The sequence below is a fragment of the Squalius cephalus genome (genome assembly GCF_949319135.1).
Source record: "Squalius cephalus genome assembly, chromosome: 12".
In the NCBI taxonomy this organism is placed as follows: domain Eukaryota; kingdom Metazoa; phylum Chordata; class Actinopteri; order Cypriniformes; family Leuciscidae; genus Squalius; species Squalius cephalus.
This window is the reverse complement of record NC_137133.1, coordinates 6,867,545-6,892,086: the sequence shown is the minus strand read 5'-3', so window position 1 is coordinate 6,892,086 and position 24,542 is coordinate 6,867,545. Positions and strand designations below refer to the sequence as shown.

The following is a 24,542-nucleotide window of genomic DNA, read 5'->3' as shown; positions in this document are numbered from 1 at the left end:
CAAACCGATAAATCCTATTGGTTGTTGAAAACAAGAGGAACATCTCTGCTTTTTGTCCCAACATTTCATTCACGTCATGCTCTTCAACTCTACATGAGCTCAACATATGTAATGGCCTATGTATTTTCTTCTTTCAGAGGTTAAATCCATCAGGAAAATAAATGTATGTCAGACCTTTGACAATCCTTTGTCTACCATGCAATACGTTACCTGTGGGCAGGCCCAGATGGAACAAATGTTTTTTGGGAAAACCTGCAGAATGGGCTTAAATGTGATAGAAAAAGTGTTAAACATGCTTAATTGTGCAAGATATTATGGGCGTTCCAATTCTGTGGCTGCAGATCCATATGGACCTTCCTGTGGGTAAAGGCAGCTAACATAAGGCCTCTACAGGAGACATTAGACCGGTGCACAAATATTAGTAATATTACTTACCGTACTATTGTGTTGCTCAATTTTCAGTTTTACGAAAGATTTACCCTGTCAATTTGCTTTTAAAATGCAAAATTGTCCATATTGTTTTGCATTCCTTTACCCTCAAAGAAACCCTAGTGTACATTTTAGATTCATTACTGTTTGTCTCGATTATTTGCTGCCTATTATGAATCTGATCTCACATGAACGATATTGTTCAGCATAATTTAAATTTCTTCTTTATCATTTATTTTAAATGTGTGTACTCGAGCAGGACGTTTTTGTTTGAAGTTTTTAAAATTTACCTTTTTAAAGAATCACTACCACGGTTGCCGAATCAAACTGCATAGTTACTCCTAACACAAAGCCATGATGAAACCGCACAAATGATTTGGCTCTGCATTATCTGTCAAGAGATGCCAATCCTCATAAATCTCATGTTATTATATGGTAGTTGCTCTTATTTAGCCCCTGGTATGTGTTATGATCACTGTCAGTAAAATGGTTTTCATGGCCAAACGAACACTCATTATGTAGAATCAGGTTATTATAGACTCAGTGAGGCATGTGTGGATGACTGAACATGACAGACATAAGAAACATGAATATCATTTTATATTCTTTGCACCTTGTATGCTAATTAAATTAAACTTGAGTACCTCTAAGAGTGTGGCTTACATACAGTATAAAAATGAGTAAATGCTGTACTTAAAGCAACAGTTCACCTAGAAATTCTGTCATTTACTCGCCCTCATGTTGTTACAATACAAAACACTATGACTTTTTTCCTCTATAGATCACAGAAGAATATTTTTTGTGTCATGTTTTTTTTTTTTTTTTTTTACCTAATAAATGAAAGTCAATGGGGTTTTGTTTGAACAAAAACAGTTAAATTCATGTTGAGATTTGAACTAAAGATACAGACAAACAAAGTTTGGATTTATTTTGAAAAATTTCCCTCTCATTTTACAAAAAGTTCCTGCATATTTCAAGTAAAATCCATTTTTTTCTTTTCAAAAACCATAAACAATGAAATTGCACTTTTAGGAGGTATGTTTCAAGTGGCTATATGTGACTATAATTTAGATATATCTAAAGCTTTTTCGAAATTAATCTATTGATAATATAACAGACAAGCACGTATTCTGAATTCCTCACAGTCTAATCTATATATTACTTTTAAAAAAGGCAGATGGTATAAATGGCAACATTTTTGGTCTGTAAAATGACCAAATAAAATAAAATGACAATAAAAATGACAACAGATCATTTTCCACAGCAGCCTTATACTTGTTTTCAGAGGGTAATTATTAGCACGGACCCTCCAGTGTCAGCCCATCCTGATAGTCTTTGTTGTAAGAGTAGTAGTACAGATCATGACGAACAGCCATAAGGAGTCCAGGAAGTCCTTTATTACCACCCAGCTGGGAGGAAAACACTACATTTGGGATTGAGTCCTTCCCTGCAGGGTGCGGCGAGGGGATCGTCCTGAGGAGACGGCTGTCATGAAGGCTCCAAAGCCGGGTGTAGCAGTCCTGACCCACTGCGAACGGTACACAGGAGATGTGGTATAAGCATTGCGAAACAACAGAACAAGCTCGACATGATCATGTGTGGGTTATATGAAAAAGATGTACCAGCAAGAAGCAATCCTTCTGGCTCATTGACATGAATGGGTAGATAGGCGTATTCGTTGTGGTGTCCGTCATACTGTTTGACGGACCGCTTGACACGGATATCCCACAGCTTAATCTGTTCAGTGACGATATGTAGGGAGAATAAAGATCGAGTAATTCATACCTGAGTGCTCTAAATGTTATTAGCTGAACCTATATTAGCATGATGGTTGGTGTGTGGTAACTTTAGTTGTTTATGATAGACAGACATTGCCCAGCATGTCAGCAGCGAGGAGGTAGTTTTCATCCTGAAGCAGTTGGACCGAGGTGATGGCTGACTCCTGGTAGAAGCGGCTGGTCTTCCAACCGTGACTGCGACCCCTGTCACGCTGACGCAGGTCAATGCTGAAGATCTCTCCAGAGCGACAGCCGTTGAACAGCACAGGAGCCTGAAACACCAGATGCATGACACAAGTGTCCCACAGATATATTTGCTCACATGCTTAAGTAACTCAGACAAGATTAAAATGTATAAAATTCACAAAACTTTCCTGTACAGAATGTTAATTTTTAGAGTCAAGAAAATTGATTCCTTGCAAAAAAACTTTTATAAACTAGATATGGTTTTTAATCAATCAAATATTGCTATAAACCATAAAATACTTTTAAAATCTTGGTATGTTTTAAAATCTACAATAAGGATCCATTTGTTAACTTCATTTGTTAACAGTTGCGCACTTAGTTGTATTTGTTAATATTAATTTAATGGACCTGAGCTAAGCTAACATGAACTAAAAATGAACAGTTGTATTTTTGTAAACTAAGGTTAACAATATTCATGAATACTGTGACAAATCCATTGCTCATTATTAGATAATGCATTAACTATTATGACCTTATTGTAAAGTGATTTTTTATTTTATTATTTAATCATTATAATTATAATAATTCTGCTTAAACTTTGTATTTAGGGCTATTATGTACGGAAGCTTGTTTCCGCCACAGAAAAAAAATAAATAAATAATTGCATTTACATTTAATTGAGTTTACTTTATTTCACGCAATTCTGACTTTATATCTCGCAATTCTGAGAAATAAAGTCAGAATTGCGAGATATAAAGTCAGAATTGCGTGAAATAAAGTCGCAATTGCGTGTTATAAAGTCAGAATTGTGAGATATAAAGTCAGAATTGCGTGTTATAAAGTCAGAATTCTGACTTTTTTTCTCACAATTGCGACTTTATATCACGCAATTCTGACTTTATATCACGCAATTCTGACTTTATAACACGCAATTGCAAGTTTATATCTCGCAATTCTAACATCTTTTCTCAGAATTGTGAGATATAAACTCACAATTGTGAGATATAAAGTCCAATTCTAAGGGAAAAAAAAGATGGACTTTTGTTTTTTTACCTCAGAATAGTTTATATCTCACAATTCTGACTTTATAACACGCAATTGCGACTTTATATCGTGCAATTCTGACTTTAATTCTCAGAATTGCGACTTTATTTCTCACAATTGCGACTTTATTTCTCACAATTCTGACTTCATATCTCGCAATTCTGAGAAAAAAAAGTCACAATTCTGACTTGATATATCGCAATTGTGAGAAAAAAAGTCAGAATTGTGAGATAAAAAGTCGCAATTATTATTATTTTTATTTTTTTCTGTGGCGGAAACAAGCTTCCATAATTATGCATATAAAGTTACGCTGAAGTTTTTTTTCATGTTGCATTGTCATCTTGGACTTGTTCTGACACTTGGATGCAGGAATTATTACAAATTATTAATTTCTTTATGTAAACATTTTTAAAGAGGTACAAATGACTGAGAGCACCTTTAAAGGGTTAGTTCACCCAAAAATGAACATTCTGTTGTCATTAATTACTCACCCTCATGTTGTTCCAAACCTGTAAGACTTTTATTCATCTTCGAAACAAAAATTAGGATATTTTTGATGAAATCCGAGAGCTTTCTGATCCCTCCCTAGACAGCAATGTCATAACCCACTTTCAAGACCCAGAAAGGTAGTAAAGACATTGTTGAAATAGTCCATGTGACTACAGTGGTTTAACCTTAATTTTATGGAGTGACAAGAATGCTTTCTGTGCGCAAAAAACAAATAACGACTTTATTCAATAAATTCTTCTCTTCCGTGTCAGTCTCTGATGCTGTTCACGTTCATTTTTGGGTGAACTTACGCTTTAAATTATAGTCAAACTGGGGGACACTGGATAGTGGGAGGAGACAGACAGAGAGAGATTATATATGGCAATAGGGACATGATGCAGGCTGGACTGCATGTGTACTACCACTGCGCCATGGCCCCGACTTAAAGCAACACTATGGAACTTTTCCTCTGCGGTCCCCCTACAGGTTGGAAGCGGAATTGTCCATTACTGAATTGTCGTAAATCATTTAGCCTACCGCAGCCTACTGACAAGGTAGAGTATTATGCATGATTTTAGGAAAGTATGATGTATTGCGACATCAGAAACGAAGAAAAACAAAAAATGACTATTGTAACGCTTGCCGTAAAGCAAGTCAAATTTGTAGTTTTCTTATGTCTCGTTAGAACTACAGAAACGCGACCCGATCTGTGTGGTTATAGCAGATAAAGGACCGCAAAGCGGAGGCATAAGTGCCTTTCACCCTGTTGCGACTTGATGAACCACTGAAACGATTTTGGAAATATTATTTTAAGATAAAAAATGTTACATAGTGTTGCTTTAAACACAGTGAACTTTCATTTTTCAGGCAATGCTCTCTTCTCACCCTTAGGGCAAACTGCTGAGCTAGAACATCACTTCCAGCGAGGTATGTTGCTCTGCGTCCAGTCACAGCATCCGTAACAATCACTCGGCGAGAAAGGCCTAGGTGGACATATAAAAATATATAGCCTACATATTCACCACTGTTCAAAAGTTTGGGCTCAGTAAGATTTTATTGTTTTATAGAAATGAATACTTTTATTCTGCAAGGATACATTAAATTGCTCAAAAGTGACAGTAAAGAAGACATTTATAAAACGAATAAAGTCAAATAAATGCTATTCAAAGAATCCTGAAAAAAAAAATGCATCAGTTTCCACATTAAGCAGCAAAACGGTTTTCAAATAATAATAAATGTTTTTTGAGCACCAAATCAGCATATTAGAATGATTTCTGAAGCATCATGTAACACTGCTTAATGATGTAGTAATGATGCTGAAAATTCAGCTTTGCCGTCACAGGAACAAATTACATTTTCAAATATGTTAACATACAAAAACATTAATTTTAAAATCTAACAATATTTTTTTTTTTTAAAATACTGTTTTTACTCCATTTGTGATTAAATAAACGCAGCCATTGTGAGCATTTTCTTTAAAAAAAAAAAAAAAAAAACTTAACCAACAGTATATTGTACATTCATTCCAATAGCAGACACAGAAATGTATACAAACTCATACAATATCAAGACTCGAGAACTCACCAGTGCTGAAGGTTTTATCAGCCTGTGGGTTGAGACACCATGCACATGACCAAGCTGTGGAGATCTTAAAACTGCACAGCATCCCTGGTTGATCTGAAGAAGAAAAAAGGAGCCAAGTCATTTCATCTTGATACAGGGAAACCAAATAAATGTTTATAAAAAATTTTGGGAGACCCAAAAGGTAAAGATTTGAACCTGGATTGAAGTTGCTGAAAAGAGAAGCAGGTAATAAGCTTACACAGCCTGGCGTCTGAGAAATGCCCACCAAACACAACCTGAAAACCCTTGTCAAGAAACACTTCCTTACAAATTAGAGATGTTCATGACTATTTGGTATTCGATTAATTGTATTTACTAGAGTAAACATGCAGGTATGCTCATCTGAAAATGCAGAGTGACTAGTGTAGTGAAATATGATACGCAGGTTCATACGAAGAGCTATCATTAGGTATCCATTCATGGAGAAATATTTTTTTACATTAAACAATAAAATTCATACTAAACATACTCTAAAAAGTATACAGTGGAATGAAATTTCATAAGCATACGGTATTTGAAGTCCCCCTCTTCCACACAATGTTAAAGATTAATCAATCATTTATTTTAAGAACTGATTATGAACTGGTTATGAAAATTCCTGAAAACTGACACACCATTAGTGTTTATCTAGTAAAATAACTGAAGCTTTAGTTTCTAGAATCTGAAATGTTTGAAGGATACAGAACATGCGAGTCTGTATGCGTCACAGAGGCCCAGCATACAGAGTTCACCTGAAACAAAATTACAGTTGTTCATTACGAATTCACTACTACAAAACGTCTTGTTTTGCTTTTCGTTGGTAGAAAAATTCATTTTAAACTACCCAGCTTACCTTGCGGTTAGTAAAATAAAGATTATCGCACATCTCCACCGACATAGAGCCTTTTCTGCAGCCATGGAAATTCATAATGCCATACTTGCAGCCTCCGTGCGACACGTCATTCACTGTGAAAACCCTCTCACAAGCTGAATCTGCCTAATAAGATGCATCCAGAAAAAAAGAAAGAAACACAGTTTCAGAAAACACAATCACCGCCAAAGCTTAATCTTCCTTCTTGCTAGTTTTTCAAAGAATAGACAACTGGAGGCCAAAACCTAGGGTAACACCTGCCAACAACCCCTTTTCCATGAAAACAAAGCTAACCCAAAAATGGCTTGACTGTTCTCGAGAATCTCAGAAATCTTTGTTTTCTTTCTAAGTCTTCAAGTTTTTCCCATTAAACAAGAGGCTTACAACGATGAGATGAAAGTTGTCAGTGTTTGGGCAGGTGGAGTTGGAGCTCTGCACTTCCAGCCTGTGACGTTGCATCCCACTGACTTTCACTTCATGGATCAGCCTGCAAAATGAGAACAGCCTTGTGATCAAATTCATTTGAAAGAATATCTAAAAAATATCTATTAAAAGAAAAAGAAAAAATGTATTCATAAAACATTAATTTTATGCAATACCTAGAATAAGAGCTTGGGGGCAGCAGACCCAGATGTCTCTTCTGTAAAAGCAATGCAGAATTCATCCCTGTCCTGGGAGCTTTCTGAACATACCAGGGAGAATCAAGGAGAAAGTTACATCTCAAAAGGCTCGATAACAAATCAATACAATGATTTATTACCTACAAAACCCATCCAACTACTGCAGATATGCATTTGAACAAAACGTCAATAGACGTCTCTTAAAGAATGCCGTTAAATGATGCAAAAATGTAGCAGTGAGGAACGTCCACATGAAATACATGCACGTAAATATCCAGTACTTCCCCAGCTCACCTTCTTAGGAGCATCATCCTCTGCAAGAAGTGCTGCTCTCTTTCTCTCCTCTTCCTTTTTCTGGAGCCCTTCTTTTGTCAAAGGGTTACAGTTGTTGTGTCCGGGCAACAAACGAAAGTATCGGTTTTTCTCTGGGTCAAAGTAGAAGCCTGGCAACTCTATAAGTGATAAATGGTTAATGGGTAAGTGAATCATTTTTGACTGCTATAACAGAAAGATGCGCAGAGGGATAATGCAAAGTAACAGTTCACCTGGTGCAGATGAGGATGCAGAGGACGAACCTGCATCACCTGCTGTTCTCTCAGACCTAGAAAAGGACTGGTGTTATAAATGCTTGTTGGTGGTAACAGCTAACATAAATACAATACAAAACAAAGCATAACTAGAAAAATAATCTGGAGATGGAACTGAACAGCCGAAACTTCTCACTTTGGGTTTCAAAACTTTAGAACGAACACATGCATTGATTTGAAATGTAACATACATGTTAGTTAACGTGATGGTCCACTCAAAAAAAATTTCACCCTCATGTAGTTCCAAACCTGTGTGACGTACTTTCTTCTGTGGAACAAAAGGAGATGTTCGCAGAAGCACAGTATGTACACCATTCTTTTTCCAAACAATGAAAGTGAATAATACCGAGGCTGTCATTCTTCCACAGAAAAAGACAAACAGGTATGGAACAGCATGCGGGGGAGTAAATGTTTCAAAGTTTCATTTTGAGGAGCGTCTATAGAGAGCCTAAGTCCCTCCCCTTCCGGTCGACCACCATGGGACCTTATTTCGGAAAAATATTGTATGGTAGTCAATGGCGAGAGACAACAAATATTTTGATCTCGTTTGAATTGTGCCCTGATATACACATATGATGTTTGTCAATTTAAAAGATACATTTTAAAGTCAAGAAAGTCGCAGCTTGATGTAAAACTGCTGAGGTATAAGACTGTGAAAATACGTAATTACAAAGACTACAAACCCAGAAGGCGCACGTGCGACGTCATACCTTTTCTCTCAATGAATGAAGCTAACTTTACTGAAGCTAACGTCTGTCATTTTTTCTATAGTCTTACATTATAATCGTAACGTTACGCCGTCATGCCTGAGTGTTTTGAGCCAGAATACACACATACGAGCAACGGATCTTGTGACGTACATAGTGCGAGACGAGAGATGTAGTTCATTGAGCGATTTTCACATAAAACTAAACGTTACTCTTCTGTTTTATGACAAACTGCGACTTTCTTGACTTTCATAATTACCTTTTAAATTGACAAACATCATATGTGTAGTTCAGGGCACAGTTCAGACGGAATAAAAAGATAAGTTATCTCTTGCCATTGACTTCCATACATATTTTTTCCGAAATAAGGTCCCATGAGCCGGAAGCGGAGGGGCGGGACTTAGGCTCTCTATGTCAGGGATGGGCAACTTCAGTCCTGGAGGGCCACTGTCCTGCAGGGTTTAGCTCCAACCCTGATAAAACTCACCTGCCTGTAGTTTTCTAATAATCCTAAAACGCTGATTAGCTTGTTCAGGTGTGTTTGAGAAGGGTTGGAGCTAAACTCTGCAGGACAGTGGCAATCCCTGGTCTATGTGAAAGGTGATCAGACTCAGTCCTTGTTAGTTAACTTACCTATATTCCTGCTCATCGTGGGCTGAACGCTGTCTCCTCCGCCACTGTGACTGGTGTCGGTGACGGTCTCGATCCCTGCCTCGAGCTTCATATCCCCGCTTCATTTCTACTTCTCAGGAGTCATGCCAGTATATCTGCTAAATTAGTTAAATCAGATTAATACCTTTATATTCAGATAAAGAGGAAAATGTGTGTATTAATTTTTGGTGTTAGAACATATGAAACTAAACATTTTTGGAGCATTATTAATTAAGACAGTGGCCACTGATGAAAAACACTGATTTGTTATGGAGTTGAACAAGGAGCTAACATGCTAAGACTACTGTCATGAACATTCACGTGGCTAGTTCATTTATGTTAACGGTTATTTTCACAGACAAGTACTCACATATTTATTGTTCGACGTAATAACTTATTATGTATATACCATACATTACATACATATACACTGTAGGTAAAACGGAAAGTCATAATAAACTTACCTGAAATAGATGCCAATCGTGCTGACTTCCTGTTTGGAAACTCGATTTCCTCACGATGACGCAGCGAATGCCCGCCTCCTTACTGTTCAATGGTGGACCTCTGAGACTTTTCAATAATGAAATAATGTGATTGGATAATGAGCTGTCAATCACATCACATGCTGGTCTCGTTCATAGGGGTCTCGTTGCTAAACGAATGAATAAAAATATACATTTGTATATGACGATTATTTATGTATTTAAATGTAAGAATTATAACAATTTTAAAAACATGTCTACCAAAAAAAATATATATACAGTGTTTATTTTAATTGTTTTCATTATATTAATATTGTTAATATTGTTAATATATTTATATTTAAAATAGGCAATATAAAATTCACCGAGCAAGCTGCAAGAATACAAATAAAGATCTAGTTAAAACGGTTAGATGAAGGCTATTTTGTAAATACTACAGTAGACTCTTATTCTGTGCCTGAATGTAAAAAAAGAAAATGTATATATATATGCAGTGTGCATAAATAGCATTACTTTATCTCTGCAGCCAAGCAAATAGTCTAAGTAAAGGTGTAATTTTTATAATTTTGACAGCTCTTGGAAGCTACGCCCAGATTCTGATTCCTAGTATTGTATTGGCCAGACTGCCGGACACTGGGGTCCGTATTGGCTGCTTTTCTTTCACAAGGATCCCAAAGAACTCAGAGATTTGGAATATTAGGTTACAGTGTGGCAAAATGGCGACTGTCATTCAGAATCCGCTGAAATCGTAAGTAATTATAAACATTATTTTCGCTCTTTTTTGAAAACGTGTTGTATTCCGCTTGATTTAGAGTATGTGTGCAAACCGAGTCTCGAAATAGAACTGTATGCACCGTGCATTTTGTATTTCAAGGAATTATGTCCCAAACGAATAACTGTTTAATCCACGTAGTTTCTCTTTGTGTGGGTGTAATGTATATATACATGTGACTAAATACATTTATAGCGTTATGTTCGGACGTTCATTCTGCAAATATGCAACGGTGTGTCTCAGCATTCAGCCTCTGATGGTCAATGTGAGTGCAGCATTATATCGGATGCAATGCTTCGAGAGTGTAACGTTACAGACTCCGTTGACTTGTTTGCAGGACACCTAGATAAAGCCTTGGCCATATATGAAATCTGTCGGGATGAGCTGTCATATGAGCATGTCATCGCTAAACTACTTTATAACGGAAAATAATCTTTTAAAGATCCAGATGATACACGGTGAAGTAAAACGATTACATGGTTCGGTTGCATTATTGTCCTATAAGTAGGGATCGAATAATTTCCCCGTGGCCTATGGAGAGAACTGCTGGACAGACACAACCCTGTCACATACACACTGACAATTGAAAAGTGGCAAGTTGCAGAACAAGTTTTGAGGTTTAAAATGAAATATGTGCTTTTTTCACAAGAATTCATTTGATAACTTTGTTTAACGCACATATTTAGTGTTTGATATGAGATATACATTGATATTTGCGTCGTGTCTGGTGAATGTGTAATGAAATATATAAATATATGGCTATAAAAACAGCGTAACATTCATTAAGTCAAGATCAAGTGATGGATAACAATGGAATTCACTGTCCTGTTCTCTCTTGTTTGTTGAAGTGCAGAGCTGATTTCTCCCATGTGACAGAATTCCAGCTTTTATTAGATTTATTAGGATTTTAAGGAGGGGTTTGTCCTACTTATTGTCTTTTGTCAGCACCTTTAGGTTAAAATTAGAATAGTCCTGAGGTGAAACCTTACCTTGTAGGATATAGTCTTAAATATTTGATGGAGAAAGAAATGATTTACTTCCAGTATCTTGTCTATAATCATTTACCTTGCAATTAATAAAGCACCCTTCAGATTTCACATGTGCGTTTATCTTATGCTATTCCTGTAACATTGTCAGTAGACAAACTGTGGAATATTTTCAGTTCTGCAAGCACTCATAAAAAGAAAAAAGTTTTAGATATCCATGTTCAAAATAGTTATAAATACTTGTGCTTTATATATTGCATGAGTAGAGTAACAGTGTTAAATTGATTTTTTTTTTTCTTCTTTGGTCATGTCTTATCTTGCAAGTGAAATAGGATTGCATCTGGTGCCTCCTCACCAAAAAAAAAAAAAAAAAAAAGGTTGCACGACACCCTTGGATTCGCACCAATCTAAATCATAGGTATTTCTATGATTCATCTCCATTCAAACTCAAGCTGATTTGTCGATATGAGCGTGTACACTGACGGGGGTGCACCATCTCTAAATGCTGTGGTGGAGCAGATTAGCAATATCCCAGGATCCCTCAGTACCCATCTGTTCCGATGGCTAGCCGCAGAGATGTCAGTGGGCAAGAGACGGAGCCCCATCTGCTCCAGATCATGGACATAAAGCTTCCCTCCCATCCCACCAAAAAGACATCAGGGGGTCACCGCGAGCAGGAAAGGGAGCTGTATACACCTGTCTGAGCACACACTCTTGTGTTTTTCCCTCTCCCCACTGCTATTGTTCTAAATACTTTGCCATAAAACAGTAAGCATGTGTACTTATTGTGTTATGAAAGAATTTGTAAATGATGGATTTGGTTAACAAAGACTGTTGCTGGTGAAATTTGGCTGTGATTTTTTCTTCCTCTCTAAATCTCATTATGTAGCCCAGGCAAATAATGTGTTTTTTTGCCTGGTTGTTTGTTCGTCGTGAATGAGATTACTTCCCACCGCTGTGAAATACAAGTGTTCTTTTCTACAGAGGAGCAGTCATATATACCACACCATGCTCAACAGCATTTAGCCTATTCATTTATTAGTGTCTGGAGAGCGGGGTCAGGTGGTTTGCGTTTGTCTCGTCTCATATAAATCGAGGAGGGATACATTGAGGGGGTGAGAATGTGGGGTTTAGGTTAAGGCGTTTGCGGTTGGCTGTTCCCATCCCCCCATCTTCGTCTGTCTGGATGCATTTCGCTTTCGCATTACAACTGCTCTACAAACACCGTTGAGCCCGAGGTCTTTGTGTGTCCAGGAACAGGGGTTTGTGTTGGGATAGTCTCCACTACACAAAACCCCTATCCTGCTCAGCATTGGTTTCTTTTTGTTTATGTTGAGTCTTTTTAAAAAATAGACTTACGTAAAAATATTAAGTAAAAGAACTAAAAGGAAGGCATATTTTTAATGCCTCTCTTCATTCCGTTCCATTATCCATTTGCAAACACAGTCTAGAACTTTACATCACCTTTTTCCTCTCTTTTTTTTTTTTTAAATAAATGTTTGCTAGCGAGCCAGACAACTGCACACTCCAGGAGTTCTTCAAGCTCTTCTGGCCTTTCTCTCTTGCTCAAGGCCCTTTCTTTATTCACCGCTGAGGGCTTTCTCTCAGAAAGTGTGCGATATCATGAAAGCGCGGCAGTCTGAAGGGGCACCTATGTTTAGCTTCCTCACAGCCTAGATTTTTCTTCAAACTCTTTAAGACTGACTAAAGAGGTTCAGAGCAGAGCTGAATAATTAGGCATTGCATTTCTATGATTGGGTCGCTAATTATTTTCATGTTATGGCCGATAACCTGTAAATGGCTGATATTATTCATTCTATAATTACATAAGAATGTAACACTAAAAACTAAAATAGTACATTACCATTCTATTCATCAAAGAATATTGAAGAAAATCTATATCATAGTTTCCACAAAAATATTATGTAGCACAACTGTTTGATAATGAGAAGAAATGTTTCTGAAAGATCATGTGACACTTAAGACTGGAGTAATGATGCTGAAAATTCCTTGCCGTCACAGGAGGAAATGACATTTTAAAATATATTAAAATAGAAAACAGAAGAGACTTCTTTTAAAAACAAAAAAAATCTTACAGACCTAACTTTTGAATGCTAGTGTATATTTCCGATATTGACAGATGGCGAAAAAATGTAAAATCTGTCTGCCGATAATTGATATGGTACTGAATCTGATATATCTAAAGTTCACAGTTTGGATACAGTTTATGCCATTAAACAAAAATGCAATTAAAGAAGCCTGTAATTAATGATTCAAATTCAATGAAGCTAAATTGTTAAATGCCTAAATTCTATCGCTAGATGATCAATGCTTTTTTGGTATGCAAACGTAGCCCAGTAATTACTGGTCAATTGGATTAACAGGCATGTAATGAGTGAATGTGGTGCACTCAGTGCCCTGGGTGTTCGGAGAGAGAGAGATAGAGAGACTGGAGCTTCTGTTTCCAGCCTCTTCATCTCCCCATAGACATACAGAAAAGAGCCTGACTGTGATGGATCACTCTCTCTCTTCACACGACTCACTGTGGAGGGCAAATCCCTATTCATATCAGCACCTCTCTACCCTCCGGTGCTACAGACTATATTAAAATACCCATACGATCACATAAAATTATTATTATATTTGGATAGGGGGTTTACTTTGAAGTGAGAGATTTTGGAGAGGTTTAAAGCTGGGGCATTTCTGTGCCTGTAGCAGACTGATCATTTCTTGACTTCCATTGGTCAGTGAACAGAAAGCCCCGCCCCAAATTAGCACCATTGGTTGAGCCAAATGTTTCTGTGTTGGGCATGTTGGGATGTATTTTAGGCTGGGATGGTGCATAGCGTGGTACTTTAACATACAAACTGGCACACTGGAGATCGGTATATTTTGAATGTAGTCAACGAGTAGGTGGTTTGAACAAGGCAGCCATGATGGTTTGTTGTTGTTTTTTTCAAATCTGATACAGCGTTTCAGTTCAATCAAATCTTGTTTACTTGCACTGATGAAAAGCTTCCTTAGGAAGTGCTTTGAGACAAGACATCTCTGTGCCGGCCTGTTAACTAATGAAAGCTTAATCACATTTGGAGGGCCAGTTGACAAAGCACGTGTCTAATTTAAATGCAGTGCTGATTATCACGACGGTATGCATATGTATTTTAAAATGAACAACAATTCTCTGAGCAACGCCTACCTAAGCCAATGATTATTCATGGACACCTGTCCTGAGAGACCATTCTGATTAAATCAAACTAAAGGGGTCATTTAAATATGAAAGACTTCTTCTCCATCCTTATGAAGTGTGGCTATGTTCCTTTGAGACACAAAGGAGTTGTTGAAGTAATATGAATGTAGACGCTGGCTCTGCTGAGTAAAGGGGCCTCCAGCCTCTGAGTTACACACAGAACTGTGAATGAGCTGCAGATCTGCTCTGTTGAATAAAGAAGAGGTTTTCATTTCCTAAGAGCAGCCCATCAGGCACAAAGCGCATGGCTCAGTGCAGAAGATTCACTTACAGTAGTCATAGAGGCTGAAGCAGGCTGACAGAAAAACGCTTGTTTACAAATACCTTTGAATTGGACGTGTGAAAAACATAATTTTTTTAAAGTAAAGTTCAAGTATATTTTTAAGTATGTACTTTATGTAGTTAGTAAACTAATATCAATGTACTAAAAGTATACTGGTGTACTGTTTCAATACTACTTGGAGCTAAATTGGCCCACTTTTTAGTGTATAGAAGTATACTTTTACGTATACTTTAAGTGTGACGGTCGTAAACTTTGAGTACAGTTTTTCGTTTGTACTGGAACTATACTACAAGTGAACTTATAGGTATACTGATAGTTTACTAGTCAAATACTTGTTGCACATTTTTTTAGTTTATGAAAACACACTTTGAAGTAAACTCTCAGTAAACAACTAGTTTAGTACAGTGAACATAACATCATACTTGTATTTTATTTTTGCATTTTAAGTATACTGTGTGTTCCTATTCATATATTTTAAACATTTATTTATTATTTATACATTATATATTATTTATACATTTAAACAGCTCAAATCAAAAATTAGATAGCTTTGCATAAAATAATGATAATAGTAATAATTGATAAAGAGAGAGAGAGAATACATTTTTTATGCAACAATGACAACAACAATACATAATTATAATTTAATATTAAATATACTATTATGTAGGCTATTAAATGTACATAAATTAAATAATATCATAAATAAATAACAAGAATAGTTATAATTATTAAGTAGAAAAAATAAGATAATAATGTTTTTATTGTTCAGTATAGTTATTTATTACTATTGTGTCAACATAAAAAAATAATTTCTTAATAATAATTATTATTATTTTGTAAAAATATTATTTTGTATGAAATAAATATACATGAAATATACATAAATACATAATTATAACACAGTTGTTATTATTAATATTATTAAAGAAAAGAAAAAAGGTAATCATGCTTAAATTGTTGCAGTATAATGATTATTTATTTATTAAATTAAAATAATATTATATAGAATAAGTTTTGCATGTTGTTTATCAGACACTTAATCAAGCCATTACACAATCTGTTGCTGTTTCTTTTTCAATTCATCATGAACAGTAGGCCTTTTGCACTGGTCTACATCTTTAAAACCTCTCAGCATACAGAAGAATTGATATCCGCACAATGCTCTGTTAGCTCAATGTTTATTCCAAAACATTCCAGTGTCATATCATCCCACAATTCTGTTGAGCTCATAAACAGTGAGAAGACCAGTTATAATTACCTTTCACTTTCAAAATTTTAAGAATATTACTTGACCAAAGTAACATTTCTGTTTCCTGCCCACAACATGTATCATCTATAGAAGCAACTGCTCTTGGGGTTTTGAAAATCAAATACTTTGACAGATTTAATAAACATCCCTTCTATTCTCCCCAGTCCATAACTAATCGACCTTAAAGGAGTGAAGATCTCAACAATGACCTTCAAGCGCCGTGCCTCCAGGGAGGTGGCAGAGAGAATACGTGTCTCCCAACACGCCAGTCTAACTGTTTACATAACTGCTCCAGTCTGTTGACCGGAGTCCTTGCCTTGAGTGTAATACGGGAGGCTGTTTAAAGTAAAGGTTTTGTATGGGGGAGGGAGGCTGTATGAAGCACGGCGCTCTCACACGAGCTCTTTCCTTAAGATGGTGCTGAGAGACACCATCATCATCAGCCGCTCATTGGTAAGCACTTGTCATCTCTAGGGGCTGTTATGTTTTTGTTTAAGGTGCTGAAAAGTAGTTATAGATCGACTCTGAGAGGGAACTTGAGTTGAGAGCCATCAGGGGCGTTTAGTCCAGTGGAGCATGTTGATGATTATGGTGATAGCGGCTCTCGCGCAGGTCGTGGGCGCTCTAATGCGGGCCTCTGTCACTGCAACTTACATAATGACTCCTGCAGTCTCCAGCTGATAGCACAGGCATTTCGTTTCAGGGAAATAATGCACACAGGAAGCCCAGGAAAGAGAGCGGTAGAGGAGAAGGATAGTGAATGCTGGAGGAAAGAAGAAATGTAGATGTAATCTGGTAGGAGTGCAACAATATATCGTATCACAATATATCGCAATACAAAAATGCAACAATATGTATCGTGGATAGTGACAATATATATTGTGTATTCAACCAAAATAAAAATGACTGTGTGAGAAAAAAATCAAGTTTACAGAGTTTTAGTTTCAGTTCTACATTAAACTACTATGTATAACGTTGAATATAATGTATGATAATGCCAAATGTCTTATGTTACCAGTAAAAAGTGGCCTACATTATTTTAAATAAGTCTAGTCAGTGACAGAGGGCAAGCATATTCGTCTAAAATAATTCTGTTTTCAGCTTCAGAATCATGAATATTTTTATCCTGGTGCCACTATTGTCCCTGTGCATTGGCTTACCAGCACCAAGTCCAAGCCTGTTCATTTCCACCCCCAATGTAATACCAAATTTAGCATTTTAATTAACAGTAAAAACAAATTGTTAACCTTTTACTATAGAGAATCGCAATAATATCGTATCGTGAGTTCAGTATCGTGATATGTACCGAATTGTGACATGAGGGTATCGTTACACCCCTATAATCTGGAGATTTTCAATGACAAGAGAAGAATCAAGCAGATTATTTCATAATTCATCGGTTGATCTGTGAGATATTGTTCTCAGTGTCTTCTGGGTAGAGACTGAAAGCATAAGGAATTGAATGATTCTGGTTTCTATTTTGATTTCATATAGCCTAATATAAAGATGAATAGTTGATTTTTAGGCAACAGAACAATAACATACATATTTATTCCATTAAGAAACTCCTTATCTCTCCTAAACACATACTTTGTACATACATAATCAGTATGACATCATTTACTCCCTTCATTTTGTTGTAAATCTCTATGACTTCCTTTCTTCTGTGGAACACAGGAATGTTTGGATGAAAATAGTTGAAACTATTAAAGTCAATGGGGACCAAAATAGGGGTGTTGCATGCAGTATATCGGTATTTACGATATCTGTGATATTTAAAAAATATACAGAGATTTTTTGATGATACTATGCATACAATAATAATATTGTAAATAACTACAAGGGTTGACCCTCCTCCAACATAGTGGGTGGTGGTATTGCACCTTAGCACTTGTTGCCACAAGTCATAAAACTTAATTTGTAGCTACTACTGTACTGCCACACAAAATCATATCTGATGGCAGATGATAGCAAAACATTCTACCCGCACTCCAAAACATTTAGCTCGCCACTGTGAGAGTTTTTTTAATTCTGTAAAAAAAAAAGACAGGGTGTTGCAGGAAGTGCTTTTGTACAGTTATGGTTACAAACTCACTCTCTGCCTCCCTACGCTCTATTTGTGATTCAAAGGCCAAAAAAAAAAGGAAAACACAAAAGTTAAAGATGATTTTCACAGATAGCATTATTATTTCTTCAGAATTTTTATAGATATCACAATAATATCCTTATTGCGAATTATTTTAGCCAGGATAATTGTGTAGAGAAAATCTGATATAAGTGACAGCCTTAGTTCAAAACAACATTGGATCCGACTGACTTTCATTGTGTGGACAATTTATTTATTTTTTAAATATGTATTGTAGTGTTGTCAAAAGTACCGACTTCGGTACCAAGTCGGTACTGAAATTAAAATTTCCGCTGTTGAGCAGAGTCATAAACACCTCTGATTGGCCATTGTGTTAATCCGCTCATCAGATATGTCTGTGATTGGCTACAATGATCTACATACAGGAGCGTTTGAAAGTGTTTTGAAAGCGGGAAAAGCGTTAGAAAGCACAAGCAGGCGTCTATCAGCAGACCGTCTAGAAATGAGATGTATATTTACAACATGTTTTTGAAGCGTTGATCATTATAGCCAATCACAGACATATCCGATAAGCGCGTGGGTACAATGGCCAATCAGAGGTGTTTACGATTCCGCTCAACAGCGCTCAAAGCGTCACATTTTTAAAATGTCAGTACACTGTAAAAAGTGAATAGTTGGATCAACTTAAAAAAAATACTTCAATTGGTAACATCTAAAGAAATTAAGTTTTCTCAACTTAAATTATCATGTTTTATCATGAAAAACGTGATATTTTAAGTTGAAAACTTAATTTATTTAGGTGTTACCAATTGTATTAATTTTTTTAAGTTGATCCAACTGTTTACTTTTTACAGTGTAAACTTGACTTGGTACCGAAGTCTGTATTTTTGACAACACTAATGTATTGTGTGTGTTACACAGAAGAAAGAAAGTCATATATTTACAATTGATTTTTTAGTTCAAATGGAACTGGTTATTTTTAAGAACTTGTTCTTGATTCTCAAACCTACTTTTGGGGTTAAACTATGCTATCAAATGTTAGTTGTCTCAGTTGTCTCTCTCAGACCTTTGCTTTTCATACCTGCCTGCTCTTTTTCTCTCCTGCTCCCTCCAAACACTGAGGCTCTTTGTGTCACTATGCTGGGTTGGAAATTTGGAATACTCCTCTTTGTCCAGCCCAGCATTCCTCACATATCTGTGTATCCTCTAGTCCAGAGAAGAGTGATCTAATCAAAACAGGAGGCAGTTATGGGGAGAGAAGCCATGCAGGCTGGCTCAGGCCCAGTGTCTCTTCTGTCTTTAAATATGGAAGTTGGTAGTCGGAATTACTTATTTTGACTGCCTATAGGGAATAACATGGATGACAATGCAAGCATTTCTTTGTGCAATTGAGACTGTGCTTATAACTAAAAGTGCATGACTCTCAAACAGTCGGTGGGAAACTGAATTGTGAAAAGAAAGCATGACCCAGAGGCTCGACAGCACAAAACACAAGCTTGCTTTGAAACTGTATTGATGTACAATGGTATTAGCCAACAAAAATAGCCCTGTATTACAGACTCTTTAAAACTTAACAGCTCCATAGTCTTGACTAATGTATGAGGGTGAATGGGATTTCACCAAGGACAACATCTTTGCTGATCCTGGAACAACATTCCAATCAACCAATCAGATTTGAGGGACACGTTTACAGTTTCAATCAGGGTTGGGTGCTTCTACATCAGTGTTATTCACCTATCATTTCCCTCTGATTTTAAAGATAACTTATGGGTACATTTAGAGGTAGGGATAGGGTTAGGACTACATTTTCAGGCAGGAATGTTGTTCCAGGATCAACAAAATACATGTCTTACTTTGCATTTTGGGTACTAGTAATTATTAGTTGAAGGTGGCACTGACATGGTTTATGCTAAAACCAGGATTCCTCACCAAATGTGTCTTCCTCAGGCTCGGGGACCAGTTCTACAGGGAGGCCATTGAGCACTGCCGCAGCTACAATGCCCGCTTGTGTGCGGAGCGCAGCGTACGCATGCCCTTCCTGGACTCTCAGACGGGCGTAGCTCAGAACAACTGTTACATCTGGATGGAGAAGCGGCACCGAGGGCCAGGTAGCACGTTCTACAAGCATAATATTCATTTGATTAAAGAGTTCATACAACATTTTCATGATTTATATCCCTTCATGGTGTTCCAAACATGTATGCTGTTATTTTGTCTGTGGAACAGAAAAGGAACATTTTTGAAAAATCTTTACAAAACAGTGGTCTTTTCAATATAATGAATAAATAAAAGTGGTCATATAATCCTATAAGTAAAATATAATATTATGTTATAATGTTTTTTAATATTATTATTATTATTTATTTAATAAAATGTATTGTAAAAAAAATCATATACAAGACGTATATTTATAATATATAAAATATATATAATATTTATTATATAATATTATAATGATTGTATATAAACCATATATAAACAGTCACTGATAATTCTACGTAAGGATTCTTCAAAATATCAAATATTCTGCTTCACAGAAGAAAGTCAGTTATACAAGACTGGGATGACATGAGGGTGAGTAAATTATATTTTAGGTGAAGTATCCTTTTAATGAAGAGATGGGGTGTGCTAGCATAAATTATAGATGCCGTCATGTAACCAAATGTTTAAAATTGGTGTCGTATGATCCAGTCGTTCCACAATTTTTTTTTATCTCACCACAGGCATTTGGATAAGTTGGACTTTGGCACTGTACACATTCATCTAAACCTCAATTTTAATTTCACTTAAAAATGCAGCTTGATTTAAGGATAAAGACTGGCACATTTTGTTTTAAAGCAGATGGCACAGGGAGTGCAAATAATACGTGTTGATGAGAGTTTATACAGTGTTCTAGTGTTTAGGAAATAGCAGGTTTCCGCTTGTCACATGTTAAACAATGCAATAATAGACTATTCAATGTAATGAGGCAGAAGTATGCATTAGGGTTCTGTCTCTAGTCACACAGCATTCCTTTTCTTATTATCTGACTAAAAGAGCCAATATCTAGACATACAGATGCCAAAGGGAACAATATGCCTGCCGAGAACCGGACACAAATAGAGTCAGCGTCTCGCAACTAAAAGCTCCATAGCCACACCCTACACTTTGTGGTAGACCAGTGTTTATTGCATGTTTTTTATTCTGGGTTTCTCTCTCTCTCTATTCCTCTATTTTACCATGTGACCATGTGCCTCACATATGTAAATGCATTGTGTGTTATGGGCCAATCAGAGAGAATGACTCTTGTCAACACCCCTGATGCCAGTGTTTTTGTTTTAAGATGTTTCATTAAAATCCTTGTGTTTAAATCCCTGTCCGGAAAAGATTAGTTTTGTGTTTCTCAGGATGATACCTGTAAAATGAAATTTGTATGGCTTCGCTCGCTGTTAAAAAATGTGTTTGAATGACAAATTACCTACAGTAGGCAAGCAAACTGCCATCCTATTTATGCATGATTTTTTTTTTTATCACATCACTAGTCACATGGCCGGGAGTATAGTGAGTATAGTCCTAAGTAAAATCGAAATGATAATATTTGTATATAAAATTTTTTTTTTTTTTTTTTGATATACATTTCAGTAGATTTTAGTCTTTCCTATTGTAAAAATATCCACAAAATCTGGCATGCCGTTAAACCACAAATAAACTAGTATTTGTAAATGTAAATGTAAAAAATACACATTTATATACACTGCCATTCAAAAGTTTGGGATTTTTCTTTTAGGATGCATTAAATTAAAAAAGTGACAGTAAATACATGTAAAATGTTACTAAAGATTTCTATTTCAAATAAAATCTGTTATTTTGAATTTTAGATTTATCAAAGAATCTGGAAAATATGTTTCATGCTTTCCACAAAATTATTTGGCATATTTATAATTTAGCACCCGAGCCACTTAGCAAATTTATTCAAATACAGAACAGCAAAAGAGTTACCAGAAGCACCACAAAACACAGCCTTTTCTGTTAAGAGCTGTAAGCTCTGGAATTCGTTACCATCTGACATTAAGACCATATCTGACTTAAAAAAGTTAATTTCCAGGCTTCAGTCGTGGCTAAAGACAAACCAAAACTGTAGCCATTTTTAAATGTGGTCATTTTTTTGTTTGTGTGAGTGAGTGAGTGAGTGAGTGAGTGTGTGAGTGAGTGAGTGAGTGTATGTTTGAAGAAATGTGAATGTTTTATTCTTGTATGTATCTGTTTTATAATGTACTTAGAAAAGCCCAACCAGGAGTTGAAAATTAGCATTAGCTATAAACTCTATATGCGTTGCATCAGTTGCAGGATTTGTATTGTAACTGTGTTTGACTGCATTGCCCCTGTTAAATAAATAAATAAAATAAAAATTAAGCAGTACAACCATTTTCAACATGGATAGTAATAAGAAATGTAAATCAGCATATTAGAATGATTTCTGAAGGATCATGTGACACTGAAGACTGGAGTAAGGATGCTGAAAATTCAGCTTTGCCATCACAGGAATAAATTACATTTTAAAATATATTGAAATATAAAGCAATCATTTTAAATTGTTAATATTTTACAATATTGCTGTTTTTATTGTATGTTTGTATCCAATAAAATGCAGCCTTGGTGAGCATCAGAGACTACTTTCAAAAACATTAGTTTTTGAACAGTAGAGTGTACATTTTGTTAAAATGGCCCATTTCAAAAGTTTATGCAATTTGTGCATTTTCTTCTATTTAAGGGCATTTGAACCTCCATAACATCCACATCCACACAATAGATCCTAATTCCTATTTTTACATGAAACCACAAATATCCTCTGTTATTAATCATAACCTAAACATTCTGTACAAAACGAATCCCGTCCAAAGAATGTTTTTGTAAAGAGCCTATTCAAACCATGCTGCTTTCTGTGTGTGCAGGGTTGGCGGCAGGTCAGATGTACACCTACCCAGCGCGCTGCTGGAGAAAGAAGAGGCGACTTCACCCACCACTAGACCCTCAGCTTCGCCTTTGTGAACTCAGACTTGGTGAGATCATGATTGCGGCTAATTGTGTAATTTTTCTCATGCTTACATTTTCATTTTGAATTCTTTATTTCTGCTCTTTTCTCTCTCCGCCCTTGCTTCTTTGCTCTGAGGTCATTCAGAGGCTGTAGAGCTGGCCCATCTGGGTCTCATTATCCTTCTCTGTCTCTATGTGTGCCCTGATCAGGCCCCTTTAATCATTTGGCCATGCAGCATTAGAATGTAAGTCTAAGGGACTGGTGTGTGTGTGTGTGTGTGTGTTTGGGGGGGGGGGGCTACAGAAGGGCTTGAGGAACTAGATAAAGGCCTGTCTGTATCAACAAGAAAGCCACTCTATTATTTTCTTAGCTGTCCCTGAAATCACAATAGCAGTAAAGCAATACAAGAACCACTGACCTTCGCTTGGAGCTCAGCCAGCAGTTCAGCAAAAAACAGTGAATAAAACTGATTTAGGCATCAAGCTGTGTGTGATCGGTTTCCAATAATGCAGATATCAGGATTTTAATGACAGAGCTAACTCCTACAAAGTGTAATGCTGGAACAGCAATTACACCTCTCAAGTCACATGACTGCTCTCCTGACACATTTGGCATCACGAATATATGACGCATTGAAAGTTCTGTTATTATTTACACCCTCACATTGTTCAGTTCCTATATGACTTTCTTTCTTCTGTGTTCCTGCTGTATACAAGTATTAATTTCTTCAACAACAACAACAACAAAAAAAACTTACTGACCCCAAACTTTTGAACCATAGTGTACTTGTTTGCAATTAATGCAGTTATTGGGACTGGAGCTTTCAAGCTTCAAAAAAGATGTAAAAGCACCATAAAATATTCTATACACTGTATTCAATGTTGCATGGTAGGAAGAACGTCAAACAGGTTTGGACATTCAACATGCAGAAAAGTAAATAATGACACAATTTTCATTTTTGAGTAAACTCCCTCTAAGTTATGTGTTTTCCAGAGTCCTGGAATTGTAATATTTACACGTATAGAGAGGCATAATTCTGGTCTGTTACAGGCAGCAGGGCATCCTGTCTGAAATGTGTTTGTGTTGTACATTTCTGGGTGCTCAGCCACTGTAAACAGGTTTGGTGTCCAAAATCCCATCCAAGTCTGGTTCATGATGACAAGCAAGCAAGTGTGATTCCAATGTAAATCTTCATATGCAGTCTTTTTCTCCACAGCAGATGTGGCATGTAGAACGGTCTCTAATTCAATAAACTGATTCAATTTTGTCTGCAACAACACAAAATAGCTGCATCTCAGTAAACTGATATATTCATTATGCTCTGCATTTGCCATTTGAAACAGGCTCCTCTGAATTATCTTGCTTAATTCTTAATTAAAAGCAGTACATACTCTTTCCAGTAAGTGCATGCTTTTTTGGTGCCAATGGAATGCATACATATCACAGTGCTGCATTA

General features: G+C 36.3%; 3 protein-coding genes across 9 annotated transcripts in view; 2 read left to right on the top strand and 1 right to left on the bottom strand.

Annotated features, from left to right (window-relative positions):
• zfyve1 (zinc finger, FYVE domain containing 1) overlaps window positions 1–377 on the top strand; it is a gene marked incomplete at its 3' end in the record, with an annotated part of 3,662 nt that extends 3,285 nt beyond the window's left edge. The window contains 1 exon segment of the mRNA XM_079888739.1: window positions 342–377. Within this exon segment, the coding sequence (XP_079744865.1) occupies window positions 342–377 (36 nt within the window).
• Window positions 378–1,258: 881 nt separating this feature from the next.
• Window positions 1,259–9,509, bottom strand: wdr21 (WD repeat domain 21). Of its 3 annotated transcripts, none has more exons than XM_079887296.1 (14): window positions 9,429–9,509; window positions 8,947–9,083; window positions 7,565–7,620; window positions 7,314–7,471; window positions 6,999–7,081; window positions 6,784–6,886; window positions 6,382–6,525; window positions 6,231–6,280; window positions 5,706–5,785; window positions 5,511–5,603; window positions 4,812–4,909; window positions 2,300–2,479; window positions 2,052–2,166; window positions 1,259–1,957 (listed from the first exon to the last, which is right to left on the bottom strand). In XM_079887296.1, exons 2-14 carry the CDS (start codon window positions 9,048–9,050, stop codon window positions 1,725–1,727), a joined length of 1,497 nt encoding a protein of 498 aa, XP_079743422.1. In that variant the 5' UTR covers window positions 9,051–9,083; window positions 9,429–9,509; the 3' UTR covers window positions 1,259–1,724. The 3 variants fall into 3 exon arrangements, with proteins under 3 accessions (XP_079743422.1, XP_079743423.1, XP_079743424.1); XM_079887297.1 differs by having other exon boundaries at window positions 8,947–9,080; XM_079887298.1 differs by lacking the exons at window positions 8,947–9,083; window positions 9,429–9,509 and adding exons at window positions 7,798–7,874; window positions 7,953–8,016.
• A 582-nt stretch (window positions 9,510–10,091) lies between these two features.
• Window positions 10,092–24,542, top strand: part of dpf3 (double PHD fingers 3) — a 33,521-nt gene continuing 19,070 nt past the window's right edge. For 2 of the 5 annotated variants that reach the window (XM_079887668.1, XM_079887671.1), the window contains exons 1-3: window positions 10,092–10,194; window positions 20,020–20,180; window positions 23,004–23,111. In XM_079887668.1, coding sequence (XP_079743794.1) covers window positions 10,163–10,194; window positions 20,020–20,180; window positions 23,004–23,111 — 301 coding nt within the window. In that variant the 5' untranslated portion in view covers window positions 10,092–10,162. The remainder of the gene's footprint in view (window positions 10,195–20,019; window positions 20,181–23,003; window positions 23,112–24,542) is intronic. The other 3 variants (XM_079887669.1, XM_079887670.1, XM_079887672.1) reach the window with 3 other exon arrangements.